The sequence below is a fragment of the Heloderma suspectum genome, chromosome 4 (assembly GCF_057233095.1).
Source record: "Heloderma suspectum isolate Gila_16-S chromosome 4, 16-S_ref, whole genome shotgun sequence".
Lineage (NCBI taxonomy): Eukaryota > Metazoa > Chordata > Lepidosauria > Squamata > Helodermatidae > Heloderma > Heloderma suspectum.
The window spans coordinates 205,009,521-205,025,741 of record NC_139461.1 but is presented as its reverse complement, the minus strand read 5'-3'; the positions used below and the strand labels follow the sequence as shown (position 1 = coordinate 205,025,741).

General features: G+C 42.9%; 1 protein-coding gene across 4 annotated transcripts in view; it reads left to right on the top strand.

Moving 5' to 3' along the window:
• Window positions 1-11,058: 11,058 nt before the first annotated feature.
• The window catches only part of DNASE2B (deoxyribonuclease 2 beta), a 41,673-nt gene continuing 36,510 nt past the window's right edge, over window positions 11,059-16,221 (top strand). For 2 of the 4 annotated variants that reach the window (XM_084852108.1, XM_084852105.1), the window contains exon 1: window positions 11,065-11,197. In XM_084852108.1, the coding sequence (XP_084708234.1) occupies window positions 11,088-11,197 (110 nt within the window). In that variant the 5' untranslated portion in view covers window positions 11,065-11,087. Of the gene's footprint in view, window positions 11,198-12,455; window positions 12,634-16,221 lie in introns of all 4 variants that reach the window. The other 2 variants (XM_084852106.1, XM_084852107.1) reach the window with 2 other exon arrangements.

Here is a 16,221-nt window from a genome sequence, read left to right as displayed (position 1 = left end):
GGCCACACTGAAGCTGCATCCAGATGAAAATGATGTAACATTTGCTAGTTCTGGAGGAAGTGGGGCACCTATCAGTGATGGGAATCATTTTCCCATCAGCAGTTTCTGTGGCCCATCACTATTATTTATTAGGCTTATTAATTACCTTTCAGTTGCAACATTCAAAGAGGCAACCCTCAAATGACTGCTTACCTAACAATAACAAGAACAACACAACGAATACAATTAATCTCTGTTACATTACACAAAAGTTGCTGCTTCCTCATGTTTTGGCGGTCAGTGTTCCCTGACACCCCACCCTACCCCTTATCTCTGCTCTTTGATGCAGCATCAGTGGTTGAGGAGTGACTTGCAGCATCAGCCTCCATCCCCAAAATGCGAAAATCGTTTTTTCCCTTGCAACTGCTCTTTAAAAAGCCAGATCTTGTCTGATAGGAGTTGCATCAAAGTGAGAATTTCCATGACTCATAGCTTTGACAGAGACCAGCAAAGAGAGTGATGGAAACATTCGAAGGGCATTTTGTTCTGGGCTATTCTTCCTGATGAGAACTTCCTCAGCTAAGTATATTATTTTCTACAAACCTCCATCTTTTAAAGCCTTGAATCAATTACCTTTACCCAGAGGAAGTATTTTATCAGCTTGTTTACAATTCCAGCAAATTCATCCAAGTATACATATTAGAGACAGCCTTCCCTGACCTGGTGCCCTCTAGATCTGTTGGACTACAACTCCCAGCACCTCCAACAAGCATGGCCAATGAGGATAAATGATGGGAGATGTAGTCTGGAGGGCACAAATTGGGGAAGGCTGGATTAGAGATTACCCATTCTAGTATCATTCATTCATTCATTAATTCATTTCATTTTTATACTGCCCGATAGCCGAAGCTCTCTGGGCGGTTCAAAAAAATTAAAACCAAACAGCACACAATAAAACAATATAAAATATGTTGTTGTTCAGTCATTAAGTCGTGTCCGACTCTTCGTGACCCCATGGACCATAGCACGCCAGGCCTTCCTGTCCTCCGCTCTCTTCCGGAGTGTGCTCAAATTCATATTCATTGCATCGGGGATGCTATCTAGCCATCTCATCCTCAATATAAAATATATAGAACGTTAAAACCACAGTAAACAGAATAAAACCAGAATAAAACCTAGCAGCAGTGCAGGAATTTAAAATACAGATTTAAAATAGCAAAGCTAAAAGTCTAGAAAACTAAAGTGCTAAAATGCCTGGGAAAATAAAAAGGTCTTCACCTGGCGCCAAAAGGAATATAGTGTAGGTGCCAGGCGAACATCACTAGGGAGCTCATTCCAGAGCTGGGGTGCCACAGCAGAAAAAGCCCTCCTCCTAGTAGCCACCCACCTCACTTCCTTTGGCAGGGGCTCATGGAGAAGGGCTGCTGACGATGATTTTAAGGTCCGGGCAGGCACATATGGGAGGAGGCGATCCTTCAGATAACCTGGCCCCAAGCCGTTAAGGGCTTTAAATGTTAATACCAGCACTTTGAATCAGTCCCGGAAATGGACTGGCAGCCAGTGCAGCTGGAAAAGTACTGGCGTAATATGAGCTCACAGCCCAGTCCCTGTTAACAATCTTGCTGCCCTATTTTGGACCAGCTGAAGTTTCCGGACCGTTTTCAAAGGCAGCCCCACGTACAACGCATTGCAGTAATCCAGACGAGAAGTTATCAGAGCATGGATCACTACAGCTAGGCTATCTCTGTCCAGATAAGGGCGTAGTTGATATACCAGCCTAAGCTGAATAAATGTGCTCCCTGCCATTGAGTTCACCTGTGCCTCAAGTGACAGTTTAGGTAATCTTCAATCCAGGATTACCCATCCTTCAGGACAGGATTAAAAGTCAAATGAATAAATTCAATTAAATAACTAAAGGCATTTAGATGAGTGCGGTCATTATTATCGTTTATTTCCCACAATAAACAATTGACAACTTGGAGATGCATTCCTGATGCATTTGGCGTTATTTTAAAAATACTTCTGCTTTATTAGAACAAATCAGTGTCATTTTAAAATTGGCTTCATACTGTTGAGCACTGGAGGCATCTAATTCTAGTGAGTCAAATGCCAGAATCTACCATCCATACCCAGAGGGTGGCCTTTGTCCCTGGCATTTAAACATCTTGAGCATATCAAGAACATGATGAGCAAGTGGAATCTATTTACACAGCAGTAGATCTTTCAACAAGACTAAGAATGGTAGGCCTGTGACTCCTGAATTTGAAAACCACCCAGAAAATAGGATTTGTTGGTTCATTAAACCTCGACTGAACCCTTGTATCATGTCCCATCTTGCAGAATCTATTCAAGATGCTGGTTATGGGCTGGTTCACACATACAAGAATATAGTTTTTCTCATCACTTAATGAGTAATTAGTAAAGCTAGATGTGTGCTCTGACTGCGTTCCTTAAAAGCACTGAGTTGAATCTGGACAAAGTTAGTCATGCTTTAGTCCCATTGAAGTCAATAGGATGAGTTAGTCATGACTAACTTAATGGCCTTGGTGTACAAAATGAAGCAGGACAAAAGCTAATAGAGTTTTGCCAAGAGAACATGCTGATCATAGCAAACACTTTTTTCAAACAGCACAAGAGGCGACTCTACACATGGATGTCACCAGATGGTCAATATCGAAATCAGATTGATTATGTCCTTTGCAGCCAAAGATGGAGAAGCTCCATACAGTCAGTAAAAACAAGATCTGGAGCTGACTGTGGCTCAGATCATGAGCTGCTTCTTGCAAAATTTCGGCTTAAATTGAAGAACGTCGGGAAAACCACTAAACCGTTCAGGTATGACCTCAATCATATCCCTGATGAATATACAGTGGAGGTGAGGAATAGATTTCAGGGATTATACCTGATAGACAGAGTGCCTGAGGAACTATGGACGGAGGTCCGTAACATTGTTCAGGAGGCAGCAACTCAATCCATCCCAAAGAAAAAGAAATGCAAGAAAGCAAAGTGGCTGTCTGATGAGGCTTTACAAGTAGCTCACGAAAGAAGGGAAGCGAAAAGCAAGGGAGAAAGGGGAAGATATACCCAACTGAATGCAGAGTTCCAGAGAATAGCAAGGAGAGACAAGAAGGCCTTCTTAAATGAACAATGCAAAGAAATCGAGGAAAACAACAGAATGGGAAAGATTAGAGATCTCTTCAAGAAAATTGGAGATCTCAAGGGAACGTTTTGTGCAAAGACGGGCATGATAAAGGACAAAGAAGGCAGGGACCTAACAGAAGCAGATGAGATTAAGAAGAGGTGGCAAGAATACACGGAAGAACTATACAGGAAAGATCTGAATGTCCCTGATAGCCATGATAGTGCGGTCACTGAACTTGAGCCGGACATCCTCGAGAGTGAAGTCAAGTGGGCCTTAGGAAGCATTAGTAACAACAAAGCTAGCGGAGATGACAGTATTCCAGCCGAGCTATTTAAAATCCTAAAAGATGATGCTGTTAAAGTACTGCATTCAATATGCCAACAAATCTGGAACACTCAACAGTGGCCACAAGACTGGAAAAGGTCAGTTTACATTCCAATTCCAAAGAAGGGCAACGCCAAAGAGTGTTCAAACTACCGCACCATTGCGCTCATTTCACATGCCAGCAAGGTGATGCTCAAAATCCTACAAGCTAGGCTTCAGCAGTATGCGAACCGAGAACTACCGGAAGTACAAGCTGGGTTTAGAAGAGGCAGAGGAACTAGAGATCAAATCGCCAACATTCGCTGCATCATGGAGAAAGCAAGAGAATTCCAGAAAAACGTCTATTTCTGCTTCACTGACTACGCTAAAGCCTTTGATTGTGTGGATCACAACAAACTGTGGCAAATTCTTAAAGTGATGGGAGTACCAGACCACCTTACCTGTCTCCTGAGAAACCTGTACGAGGGTCAAGAAGCAACAGTAAGAACCAGACATGGAACAACCAATTGGTTCAAAATTGGGAAAGGAGTACGACAAGGCTGCATATTGTCACCCTGCTTATTTAACTTATATGCAGAGTACATCATGAGAAATGCCAGGTTGGATGAATCAGAGGTCGGAATTAAGATTGCTGGGAGAATTATCAACAACCTCCGATATGCAGACGATACCACCCTAATGGCAGAAAGCGAAGAGGATCTAAAGAGCCTGTTGTTGAGGGTGAAAGAGGAGAGTGCAAAAGCTGGTTTGAAACTCAACATTAAAAAAACGAAGATCATGGCATCTGGCCCCATCACTTCCTGGCATATAGAAGGGGAAGAAATGGAAGCAGTGACAGATTTTACTTTCTTGGGCTCCAAGATCACCGCAGACGGTGACTGTAGCCATGAAATTAAAAGACACTTGCTCCTTGGGAGGAAAGCTATGGCCAACCTAGACAGCATAGTAAGAAGCAGAGACATCACCTTGCCGACAAAGGTCCATCTAATCAAAGCTATGGTTTTCCCAGTAGTAATGTATGGCTGTGAGAGCTGGACTATACGGAAGGCTGAGCGCCGAAGAATTGATGCTTTCGAACTGTGGTGCTGGAGAAGACTCTTACGAGTCCCCTGGACTGCAAGGAGGTCAAATCAGTCCATCCTAAAGGAAATCAACCCTGAGTGCTCATTGGAAGGACAGATACTGAAGCTGAAGCTCCAATATTTTGGCCACCTAATGCGAAGAGAAAACTCCCTGGAAAAGACCCTGATGCTGGGAAAGACTGAAGGCAAAAGGAGAAGGGGACGGCAGAGGATGAGATGGCTAGATAGCATCACGGATGCAATGAATATGAACTTGAGCACGATCCGGGAGAGAGCGCAGGACAGGAAGGCCTGGCGTGCTATGGTCCATGGGGTCACGAAGAGTCGGACACGACTGAACGACTGAACAACAACAACTTAAGATTGCCTACGCTTGCTTTAGTCCCAGTAAAGTCAGCAGGACTAAAGAAGGAGTAGGCAACCGTTTGGTGCCAGGGCGCATTTGGCAATTTGAGAAATTGTCCTGGGTACCATCACAAAATGGTTGCCATGGAAGGGGTGGCCAAGAACAAGTAACCTGCCCCAAAGACTCAGTATAAGGCAGAGGTGGGGTCTGAGCCCCAACACACTAAACAATTCCTTTCAACCCACAGTTTTCAGCACCAACAGAAACATATGTCACAGGAATCCCTGTTCAGGGTAATATGAAAGTTCTGTCTGTGAAGTTTTATCAGTGATATTGCTGTGGTTTTAAACAAATAAATATGAACTAAACCACAGTGGCTCATCCACACATATATCCTGGAGTCTTCAGTTGCTGAACATGCATGTGTAGTCCTATGGCAGTGGGGTTATAAAAACACTCAGGCCTGTAATAACAGAAATTGAAGCACAGCCTGCTTAGAAGCAGCCAATGGCAGAGAGAACTAAAACTGAATGCAACTTTTGGCTTTGTACTTTAGGAACACATTTTGGGAAAAGTAGGAGGAAGCATAGCTCAGCAACAGAGCACATTTGCTACATGCAGAAGGTCCCATATTGAATCCTTCACATCTCCTGTTGAAAAGATGCTGGGGAGCAGCTGCCAATCAGAGGAGACAATATTGGGCTATATGGTCAAATAATCTAACAGGTATAAAGCAGCTTCCTATGATGAAACAGGTGGATATGGCATTTTACCTGACATATCTCAAGGTCTGCATATTGCATGGGAAACTGGCAATTATTATTTAAAAAAAACATTTTGCAATAGTTAACATTGCACTTTTACCTATCAATGGCTCTGAGTTTGATTCAGGCTGCAATCATAGACTTCAAAGACTGAATCATATGCAAATTGATATAGGTCTCTTATTATCTAGTTCACACTGAACGCAACATCAAAGCTCTTATTCATTGTTACGGTGGCTGAATTCCTTTTAGAGGTTTCAGTGAAACGTAGTCATAGGCCCCAATCCAGGAAAAAGGTTAGTCATGCTTACATCCTGGTAAATCATACTTACATCCTGATAAATAAATGGGAAACATTTGTCATATCACAGTCCATAAAAGGAAACAGGACAGTCTGCAGTTTTCGAGTGGGATGCAGAGGCAGAGAGCTGAGTTTTGGGCTCTGTGAGCATTTGGAGGGCTAACTCTCTCTAGAGATCTGACATGAAGCAATGTCTGTCCTCCACCTAGGCTCAACCTGAAGAAATAAACTCCTACATTACAAAACATCACAAGCTTCCAGTGACCTCCTTCCAGAGAAAACTAAGGCAGCAGACCTAAGCATGCTTACTAGGGAAAGCCCCATTGAACACACTGGGACTTTTCTCTGAGTAAATGTATATAGGATTGCTTGCAAACCTGGGTAAACACTGCACGCTTGGAACTGCTCACCATTTGGAGAAGTAAGGCGAGTGTAGCAATATGCTTCGGACATATACTTAAAGACCTGAAAAAATAAAACGTTAGTCCATTGCTAGCCTTTGGCTTTGCTAATATAAAGAAGGTCACATTTCTCTTTATTTCTGCTCTCTGCCTAAGCAAGAACCTGTGTGTCTCATTAAGGCTACAGACAGATCTGGGTATCAGCTGGACTTCATATTTTCAAAAATGGGGGTCAGCCATTAGCTTCTTCATCCCAGAGTCCTAGCTATAACCTGATACCTGCAGTACCTAGCAGAGACCAGCGGAGGCTGGTGGCTCCAATGTCAGTGGAGCAGTGAATCCACTCCGGGTTTGAGTCAGAACCATCAGAAGGTGCTTTGCACCTTGGATAGCTACTTTAGAGTTCTGACTGGTTCTGACTGAAACCCAGAGTGGATTAACCACCCCACTGACATTGGAGCCACCAGCCTCCACTGGCATACACAAATCTAACCAAGTCTGCAATCTCCATTTTGAGATTGAATCTAACTGCAGACTTCATGGCTACAACATCTGGCTTAATTCTGATACTTTTTTTGTTTTGCCTCCCCCCCCCCCCCCAAGTACTATACAGCCTGATGGAATGTTTCAAAGAACTCGAGAGCTTGCACACTGGTGACGTTTTGGTTAGACCTAATAAAGGTATTGTCCAACTGTGGATTCCATTACTAGGATTACTGACTGAAGAAGATAAATAGCTGCTTTATATCTGATGCCTTTCCTTCCCATTGTATAAATGCAATACCAATAAAATAGCAACATGTCTACATCATTATTTCAGCGTTTCTATCTGACTGACTTTAAGTCCCAAACATAGCATAAGTTTACATTTTCTACCTGAATGCCCATGGCAGGTGGTTAGTGAACAGCAGCATACAAAAATTAAATATGTATGTGTTTGTTTACATGATTAGCCACATTTTTAGTGTCATTCTCTGACACCAAAAGTGGTTACACAAGGGCTTTGTACTGAACTGCTGTATATGTCAGCTGATATACCTATAAAGTGCTGACAATGTGTATGAAAGCCTACAGGCTAGAATCATCCGTCATATTACAAGCTTCTGGTAAAACTACACTCCACCTCTCCTGCCACTTTAGTTGCTTCCTAAAGGTTATTTCTCTCCAGGTGAAGGCGGACAAGACTGGCACCTTGCCTTCAAGCATGGCGTTTGTTGGGCTGGGTAAATGGAACCTGGATTTCTTAGGCTTTCATCTCTGAGGTGGCATACAGTGTCTCTACATCAAGCAAAAAAAAGCATCCTTTCCAGGGCTTTCTGCTTTTGCTTTCTTTGTGGGAGTACGATGGGGTTCTTTGAGCAGCAGATACGTGGTTTGGTTTGAATAGAGGAAAGTGCCTCCCTCCCTCCCTGGCATGTGTGCAAAGGACTGGGGGCCGGGGGAGTCTTGCTTTTGTAGTTGAACTTGTACTGTACTGTTTCCTCATGGCCTTAGGCACACTTACTTGGGAGTAAGCCACATTGAAGTCAATGGGACTTACTTCTGAGTAGCCAAAAGATCACACTGTAAGTCTGCAACCTTCCACACACTGACTTGGGAGTAAGCTCCACTGAACTTAATGGGGTGCTCTGAATCAACAGAGGACGTTGATTCTGAGCTTGGTATGGTAAGGGATCAGATCTCTCTCCATTGCAGGGAGGCATTTTACTCTCTTCTCCCACCGATTGGCAATCAAGAGACATGTGGTTTGAATCGAGGAAAGTCCTTCCTCAGCAAGTTCATGGCGCTAAGCCAGCATTACATACTGCTGATAATGGCACCATTAACTTTTATTACTAGTTTATCTCCAATCTTTTTGAAAGCACAATAAAGGGGAAAATGTGTGTGAGGTGTCCTGGAGGTTGACAACAGGGAGGTGGTGGGCTCTCCCACACTGGAGGCATTCAAGATGAGGCTGGACAGCAATCTGTCAGGAATGCTACGACTTGGATTCCTGCATTGAGCAGGGGGTTGGACTCGATGGCCTTGTAGGCCCCTTCCAACCCTACTATTCTATGATTCTAAGACATCATGTAAAGGACCTGCAATATTCCATAAGTGACCAATCACAAGCGTGCAATAAATCACTCGTGTAGAGACACCCATAGAATTTCACATCTCACTCCTTTGACAGCATCCCAGTTCTCCTTGAGGTGGTAAATCTATGGTTTGGCTGTACTACTTCAACATGTAGAAGGGAGCTCATAAGACTGAATGCCCCTCCTCAAACACAAAATTTGTGCACATAGAAAATGACACTTCCACCTGCCATCTAGTTTTCTGTGTGGAGGAAATGTTTTGTATAAAGAAACATCCCACCATGTGAACCCACCTGCCGCCTGAAATGGCATAGCCTAGGCAAAGGTTGACCACTTAAAATTTTTCTATGCCATTCCTCTCATTGTTTATCCCAAACCAAATCTAGTTGGGAGCAAATGGTGATGATGCACCCCACCCCACCCCCAAACAGACACCACTGAAACTCATGGAGAATAGCTAAAATGGCAAAAATATTGACAGTGTATGTTTGATTGAGAGATGGCAAGAAACAGAAAAGAGACAACTCTGAAGGTATAGTCCCCCTTTGTTAATATTATGAGTAAGTCAAATTTATATGTATGAATGCAATTGTATATGTATTTGCATTTCTAATATATGTATAAATTAAATATACATGTTAAGCAGACAGGGCCTTGCTCAGCATCCCTTTATGAAGCAAGACTGATTGAAGGATTAGCACGTACAAAATTTAGAGAAATTAAATGTCACACACAGGCAAGTGGCTTTAACATGCCACACTACTGTTATTGTATTTGGAAAGGATTGATAAATGCACACATCAACACTCGGCCTTTAATCAATCTGAGTGCAAGGGTGGTGGCTTGATAATAGCCACAAAAATGGGGAAAGGTGTGGCGGGGGTGGGGTGGGGATGATTCCTTGATAGCCTTAACTGGGAACCAAATCCAAGATCACATGTGGATTACTTATCCTAGTAACTATCCTGAAATGCCACATTTGCCATTAGGGGTGAGTAAAAGGTGGGTCTGTTCAGTGGGCAGGGAAATCCATGGGTTATGTCTCTGCTTACTTTCCATTCATCAGGGATAATATTACTACTACTACTACTACTACTACTTCTACTACTACTATTTCTGGAAGCTTCTGAGAGCTAATTTCAGAACTAGGGCACAACCATCAAGTGCAGAATAGGATCAGACTGGAATAGCAGGTGCAAAACCTGCCAACACATCACCTCCACAATAGCTATTAAAATGCACATGCAGCCAACAATTTAAAATGAATGAAACTGACGCATGCCCATCACAGCATATAATCAAGACTGCCAAATGCAGTACAACAAAGACTTAAAAGCACATGTGAAGTAAAATTAGTCTGGAACAGAACTATCTTTAACTTTTCTCATAACGAACCTATATACTTCCACTTATCTTTTGGCCCATCAGCATGTCCTGTAAGGGACTCTGTACAATATCACTAAAAGGTGTGCTTGAGAGCTCAAATATATAACCATATCAAAACTGTTTTGCTCTGAAAAAGTATCAGATGAAACGGAGACACATCCAAGTTCATCATGTGACAACTGCAGCACCAAGTGTTGATACATGCATGTGTGAAGGAATCATTGTCACAGATCCAGCACTTGCATATCTCCTAACATCCCCTGAAATATAATGCTTTACAATGGAATAAGTTTACACATTCCGCTGTGAGTCATCAAGCACTGAATAATGAAGTAATGAGAAATCAAGTGTTGAACGTTGCACGTAACCTCCAAAAATGTCTTGGGCTCCTATAAGCCATCCAAGATGAACCATAGTCAGCAATGATGTGCTGAATTGTTGCTTTTCTTTCTTCTTACAGAGATGACCAGCGACTAGCTCTGTTAACTACCCTTATTCTGTATGTAGGCTTATGTACATCAAGGAATTTCAAGGGTATGCATTCTCTTTTGCCAACAAAAGTTGAGCTAATTAAACATGTCATATTACGTACTTTGTGTGTGCTTGGCCACATAGCTCACTGGCTGACCTTGGCCTACCACCATCTCTCAGCCTAACCTACCTCACAGGGTTGTTCTGAAGCTAAAATGGGGGTGGGTGGGGAGAGACACAATGTATGCTGGTCTTGAGCTCCTTGGAGTAAAGATGGAATATAAATGTAGGGTTGAATCCAGATTTATGTTGGATCAACTGTGCAGGTGGAAGTGGACTTTACCACCCCTTCTTTATTATTTTATTTATTTATTTGATTTATGCACCACCTCCTTCCCATGACAGCCCCTCCAGCCCCTTGAAAATCAGGAGAGAGTCAGGAGATCCTGCTGAATGGGTTGAGCTTGTGGTATGTGCGGGAGGGAAGGGGATCCCCCAAAACTGGGTGGAGATACCTTCTCATAGAAGGCAGATCCTGGAACCAACCCATAAGAAATACATGAATAAACGAACAAACAATACTTTGAAATGTATTTTGTGCCTTTCCCCCATGCTTCTGTGCTCTAACCTGCAGAGGTTTAACACTGGGACAGCATGCTGGGTTTTCCAGCTGTAGCTAACTGTAGGTCCATGGCATTCTGCTGACAGCAGACTGTAAAACGAAACTGAATTGAATGACAGGAGACCAGCAAGCTTCAGATAAGGCTAATCATACTGAGTGCTTCCCCTTTGTGATTTGCTGAGGGAGCCAAGATGACTGTCAGATCTTTATGGAGTTTGTCTTTGCTGTTACTTGGTCCTACCCTGCCCTTGTGGGGAAATGAAATTTCCTGCTTCAATGAAGATGGCAAGCCAGTGGACTGGTAGGTAAAACAGGCATGTTTGGGGAAAGTTGAAGCTAAACCAGTTGCTTCTAATCGAAATAACATGATAAAGCTCTAACACTTGACTTGACGTAAAAATAATTAGCGAATTAATATCAGAGGCTGCTAAGCTGGCCTTTGAACTATACCTCAAGAAAATGAAGTGTAGGTTATTGAAATCTGATTAGGGTTCTGTGCAATTTAGGCACATCATTGCATTATGATTAATTGCAAAACAGTAATTGATTCACAGAGGGGTTGTTTCTTGTGATGGAGAGAGAAAATAGTTAAACACTCTAATTTCAAGCCTTAGGGAAGTAGAAACATTTAGAATAGCACGTACTTGAATTGCATATCATAGAAGTGTTTCCCCCCACCCTCTTCTACAAAAATGTGGGGCTGACTAGGCAGAAGGTGGGTAGCTGTTTCTTAACGTCTCCCTTTCAATATAGTTTTCCAAAAATGCCTGCAGCATAATCCTCTTTGGAGTGAGCTGTCCCCCCTCTTGACAGTCCTAGCACAGTGGCATGAACTCTGTAAGCGAATGACCTGCTTCAGTCATCAAGGCTCATTTTGCTGCTAGGCACTGATGGGGAAGCTAGCAGGAAGTGGTGAGTAGCTTGTCCTATGTCCAAGGGAACAATATTTTCCATTGTTGCAGCAATCTCCACAATTGTTCCCAAGTTTCATGTGAAACACTTCAGAAGTTTCTTCCCCCTTTTGTGTTTCCTATTTTCTGCCAGGCAAATGTACTTTTCATACTGTGCAATCATAGTATGCCACATAGGCAAGCCATGTGTTCTACTTTACTGAGAACAGTCCTCCATTTGAAGTCAGCTTTTATTTGACAGGCTTCCAGAACAAGACTAGTTTAAAGATCAGGAACTTTAAGAACAGAGAGCAGGGGCCTTGAAGGAGTTGCAGCTCAGTGGTAGAACATATGCTTTGCAGGCAGATGGTCCTGGCATCTCCAGGTAAGACTACGAAAGAATCCTGCCTGAAATCCTCATGAGCCGCTGCCAGTCAGTGTCAACAATACTGAGCTGGATGGACCAAGGGTCTGACGTGGTATAAGGCAGCTTCCTAAGTTCCTATCTGGACAGCAGACTGAGCAGGCACATGGCCCACAGTCTTGTCCACTATGGTGAGATGTACTACATTCTGGTTTAAATGAGATGTATTATTTCCAAGTTTTCATCTCTGTATAAATCAGCACATGCCAATTTTATGCAGATTGCTGTCCTCTTTTTTGGTACAGCATTGCAGCTATTGCAAGGGTTACTGAAATTCAGTCTCCAACATTCATTTGAATCTGCTGACCCAGGCTTGGAGAATCCTTTTGGAGGCAGCTTGTTCTACCCATACAGAGAACCAACTACTTTTGACAAGACGGCAGCTGAGCAGAAAGAGGTTCATTTAAGCTGCATTGGCAGTGTGTACGTATTCACCAACTGAAAAAATGAAATGCTGGGGGAAGAAACGGTAGTATTTTCTTTCAGTGTGGGCACAAGTTGTGTAAAAACAAACAAAAAACCCCTCACGCACCAGCAAACATGCATTTCAGCATGGAGGCTGGTGGCTCCAATTTCAGTGGAGCTGTGCATCCACTCTGGGTCTCAGTCAGAGCCAGCCAGAACTCTAAAGGAGCTATCCAAGGTACTGGATCCAATCCCCCAAATGGGTTCAGCACCTTGGATAGCTCCTTTAGAGGTCTGATTGAAACCCAGAGCAGATTCACAGCCCCACTGAAATCAGAGCCACCAGTCTCTCCTGCACTTCAAGTCAGTGGTTTTAAACATCACTAGTTTCCACATTTGTTTGGCAGGAAATAGTTATGTGGCGCAGAAGTGAAACTGCTGCATAAAAAACACTTCTCCTTGCACAAAATCTATATGCCGCCCTTCCTCAACCTGGAGCCCTCCAAATATGTTAGACCACAACTCCAGTCATCCCCAGCAAACATGGCCAATGATGGGAGCTGCATTTTAACATATCTGGAGGGCACCATATTGAGAAAGCCTACTAGATACTCTGGCTGAAGTGTTGCAGAACCCAGAGTCAGAGAGACCACGGAGTGAAGGAAAAAGAGATTCTTTATTTAACGCGCGGGCTTAAGGCTGGAATCATTTCCAAAGAGCCAGAAGCCCCGATTTACATTAGCACATTGGTTTTATAGACATTGTGACACATATGAAACGGCTCCTCCTCCCCCTCCCGCATGGGGTTGCAATCCTCAACATTTCTTCTCTTAGCACTATTGTTTATAATACAAGAACTGGGTTATAGGGTAGCCATGATAAGGAGAGAACAGAAGAGAACAGCAGAGAACAAGATATACAACTGTATGACCTTTGACAAGATAAGGAATTCCTGTGTCTCGTCAGCTTACAACAATATATTCAAGGGAGAAAGAGCTCAGCAAGAACATGAAGCATGAGACTGCATGAGGCTACTTAGTCTGACCCCTGATATGGCTGCTACATTCCCCCCTTAAATGCATAATTTTATTACAATTATAGCATTTCTGATAACCATACAAAGCTTTTTGTGACATACATATTACTTAGCCTCTTGTTGGGCTATTAGAGCGTAGAGGGCAGCAGTTTTACTAGCTGAGACATAAACCAGATTGGTTAAACAGCGCATAAGACAAGGAACGCAGAGACATATTACAATTTTTAGTTAGTTGGAGTGCTCGAGGCTGCCGTTGACGGATTTTCTCGGGCTACAGGGGAAGAATTGGCACCAGTTTAATTGGCGGCTGAGGCAACATGGGTGGTTATCAGACAAGTTGGCAGGAATGAATGACCAAGTGCGGGAATTACATGTCTAAAACCATCCATGAGGCAAAAGTATGTGGGCATCATTAAAAGATATGTTTTGAATTTTATTACAGTGGAAGGGGGCCAGGGATAGCTTTGTATTTTCTGGAAAAAATTTTGACAATTAAGCATTTGTGCACACGTAGCATTTGTTTCAGCAATGATGGGGGTGCGTAGAGTGAACTCTGTAGGGGGTAGGATCTTTGCAACCATGCCCCAATTAGCATTTTGGGAATAAGTTAAACTTACACCATAAACTTTTAACATGGTATCTTTTTGAATTTTCTCAGGATGTCTACAGACAGGTATTAGGCAAGAGCTAATAAGCCTGTTTGCAGGTATACCTCTTGGCAAACAAAAATGTTTTATTTTCATGATGTTAGCCAGGTGAAGCCAGTAATTATCAGCAAATCACTGGGACAAACTTCTCCTTCCAGGGGCAGACCCCCCTTTTTGCACCTTATTAAGGAAACACAATGCAACACTACTAACACTACAACACGCATGTTTGATCTTCTTTGGGATCTGACCGTACGCTGGGCAGCTATTCACCTGGCAAGCTGCAGTAGGGTCTAGTCCCCTTCTTCAATTCTCCAGTTGCAGGTCTGACCGTACGCAGGGGGACAGTTTCCCGGTGTGTCCACAGTAAGGTCTAGCCTGAGTCTTCTTACTGCTTTTTCAGAATGATTTTTAAAGGATTTTCAGGATTTCTGTTTATGGTCTACTTTCCCCCTCTCGCTCTCTTGACTCGTGTCCAATGTATCCAGGGTTTAATTTTAGCTGCTTTCATAGCTGCGGGGGTGGAAAGTATGACAGTTTTCAGTCCTCTCTATCTGGGAGTCAAAGGGTTATTTTTCCCTCTTTAACTCATACTTTAACTCTTGGTTGGAAAGGATGAGCTTCTGTGATGGGAATGGCTTATTTTTTTAAGACAAAGCGGCGCTGGGCTTGAAGAACTTTGCTCAGTGTTTGAACTTTTTGTTTAAGGCTAAGGTTTGCTTGCTTTTGATGCTGCTCCAGTGTCAATTATGAAGTCAATGTCACGGCCCCTCACAGTCAATATCACGGCCCCTCTCAAGCTGTCTCCCTCTTCGCCCATTCTGGCCTCTTTGGTTTTTTCCTTTGTGTATTTGATTTATTTTATTTGGGCATTCATGCCACTAATGTCCATCTTGTCCACACTGGGCACACTGGTTCTTTTTTAAGAATCTTCTGCCTCTGCTGGGTCTTCTTCTTTTCTTTTTTCGTTTACGTCTTCTTGGACCTCTGGGTCGAGGGGGGTGTACTGGCGATAGGCATTTGAAAGATGCTCCAAGTACGCTCTGGGGCCTCGGTGGCACCTTGCAGCACTTTAGACACTTTGGTCATATTAATTGACTTCTTTATACCTGCCTTTCATGGCTTCTAACAGCAGGGTTTGATACTGGGTGAGGCGCTCTAGCCCAACTTGTGTTTTGGGATTCCAGCGAGGGGGGGATTTATTTACAAGGAGACTTTATTGGGTAACTTACAGCACACAGGCGTACTTAATGGCTGGATCAGACAGCTTCTCTGAACCACGAGCTATTGGGCTAAATGGGTTTTTATACCATACATGTTACCCATGAGGCAGCACAACACTAGCAAGCATTTTTAGCATAGGCTAGAAGTGTTTGGTTCTCAGGCACAGCTTCCTGTAAACAACTTCGCTTCCCAAAGTGCTTGATAACACTTTTATTTATTAGTATGGGAAGACAAATTTTTTCTTTCTTTTGCTTTCTTTTTCTTTGCTGATCTGCCTGTATTGCAGATCATGTTTCAAACTTTTTATATAAAACTTTCTGCTCCATGCACCAGCCTTGTCTCTTTATTTGTCTTTTTCAAGTTAAACTCACTCACTTAAACCTTTCTGCCTTACACTAGTCCCAATGACACACATTTGGGATAGGCTCTTCTTCTCCTTCTAGTTACATTTTCTTTATTTTAAAGAACTATTACATTATTGTGGCTACTTTACCCCAGGTAATAAGCTCCAGGCACAATCAGCTGCTTTTAATTTATCATGGGGGCAACTATGGCCACGCTTCTTTTTTATAAATGTTTTTTCTTTGCCTCTTGCCTTTTCTTTCTTTTTTTTTTTCCTCTCTTCTCTATCTGTCTGCTACTTTCTCTATTCCTTCTTTTCTACTTGCTTTTGTCTTTCTTTCCTTGTCATCCATTGGG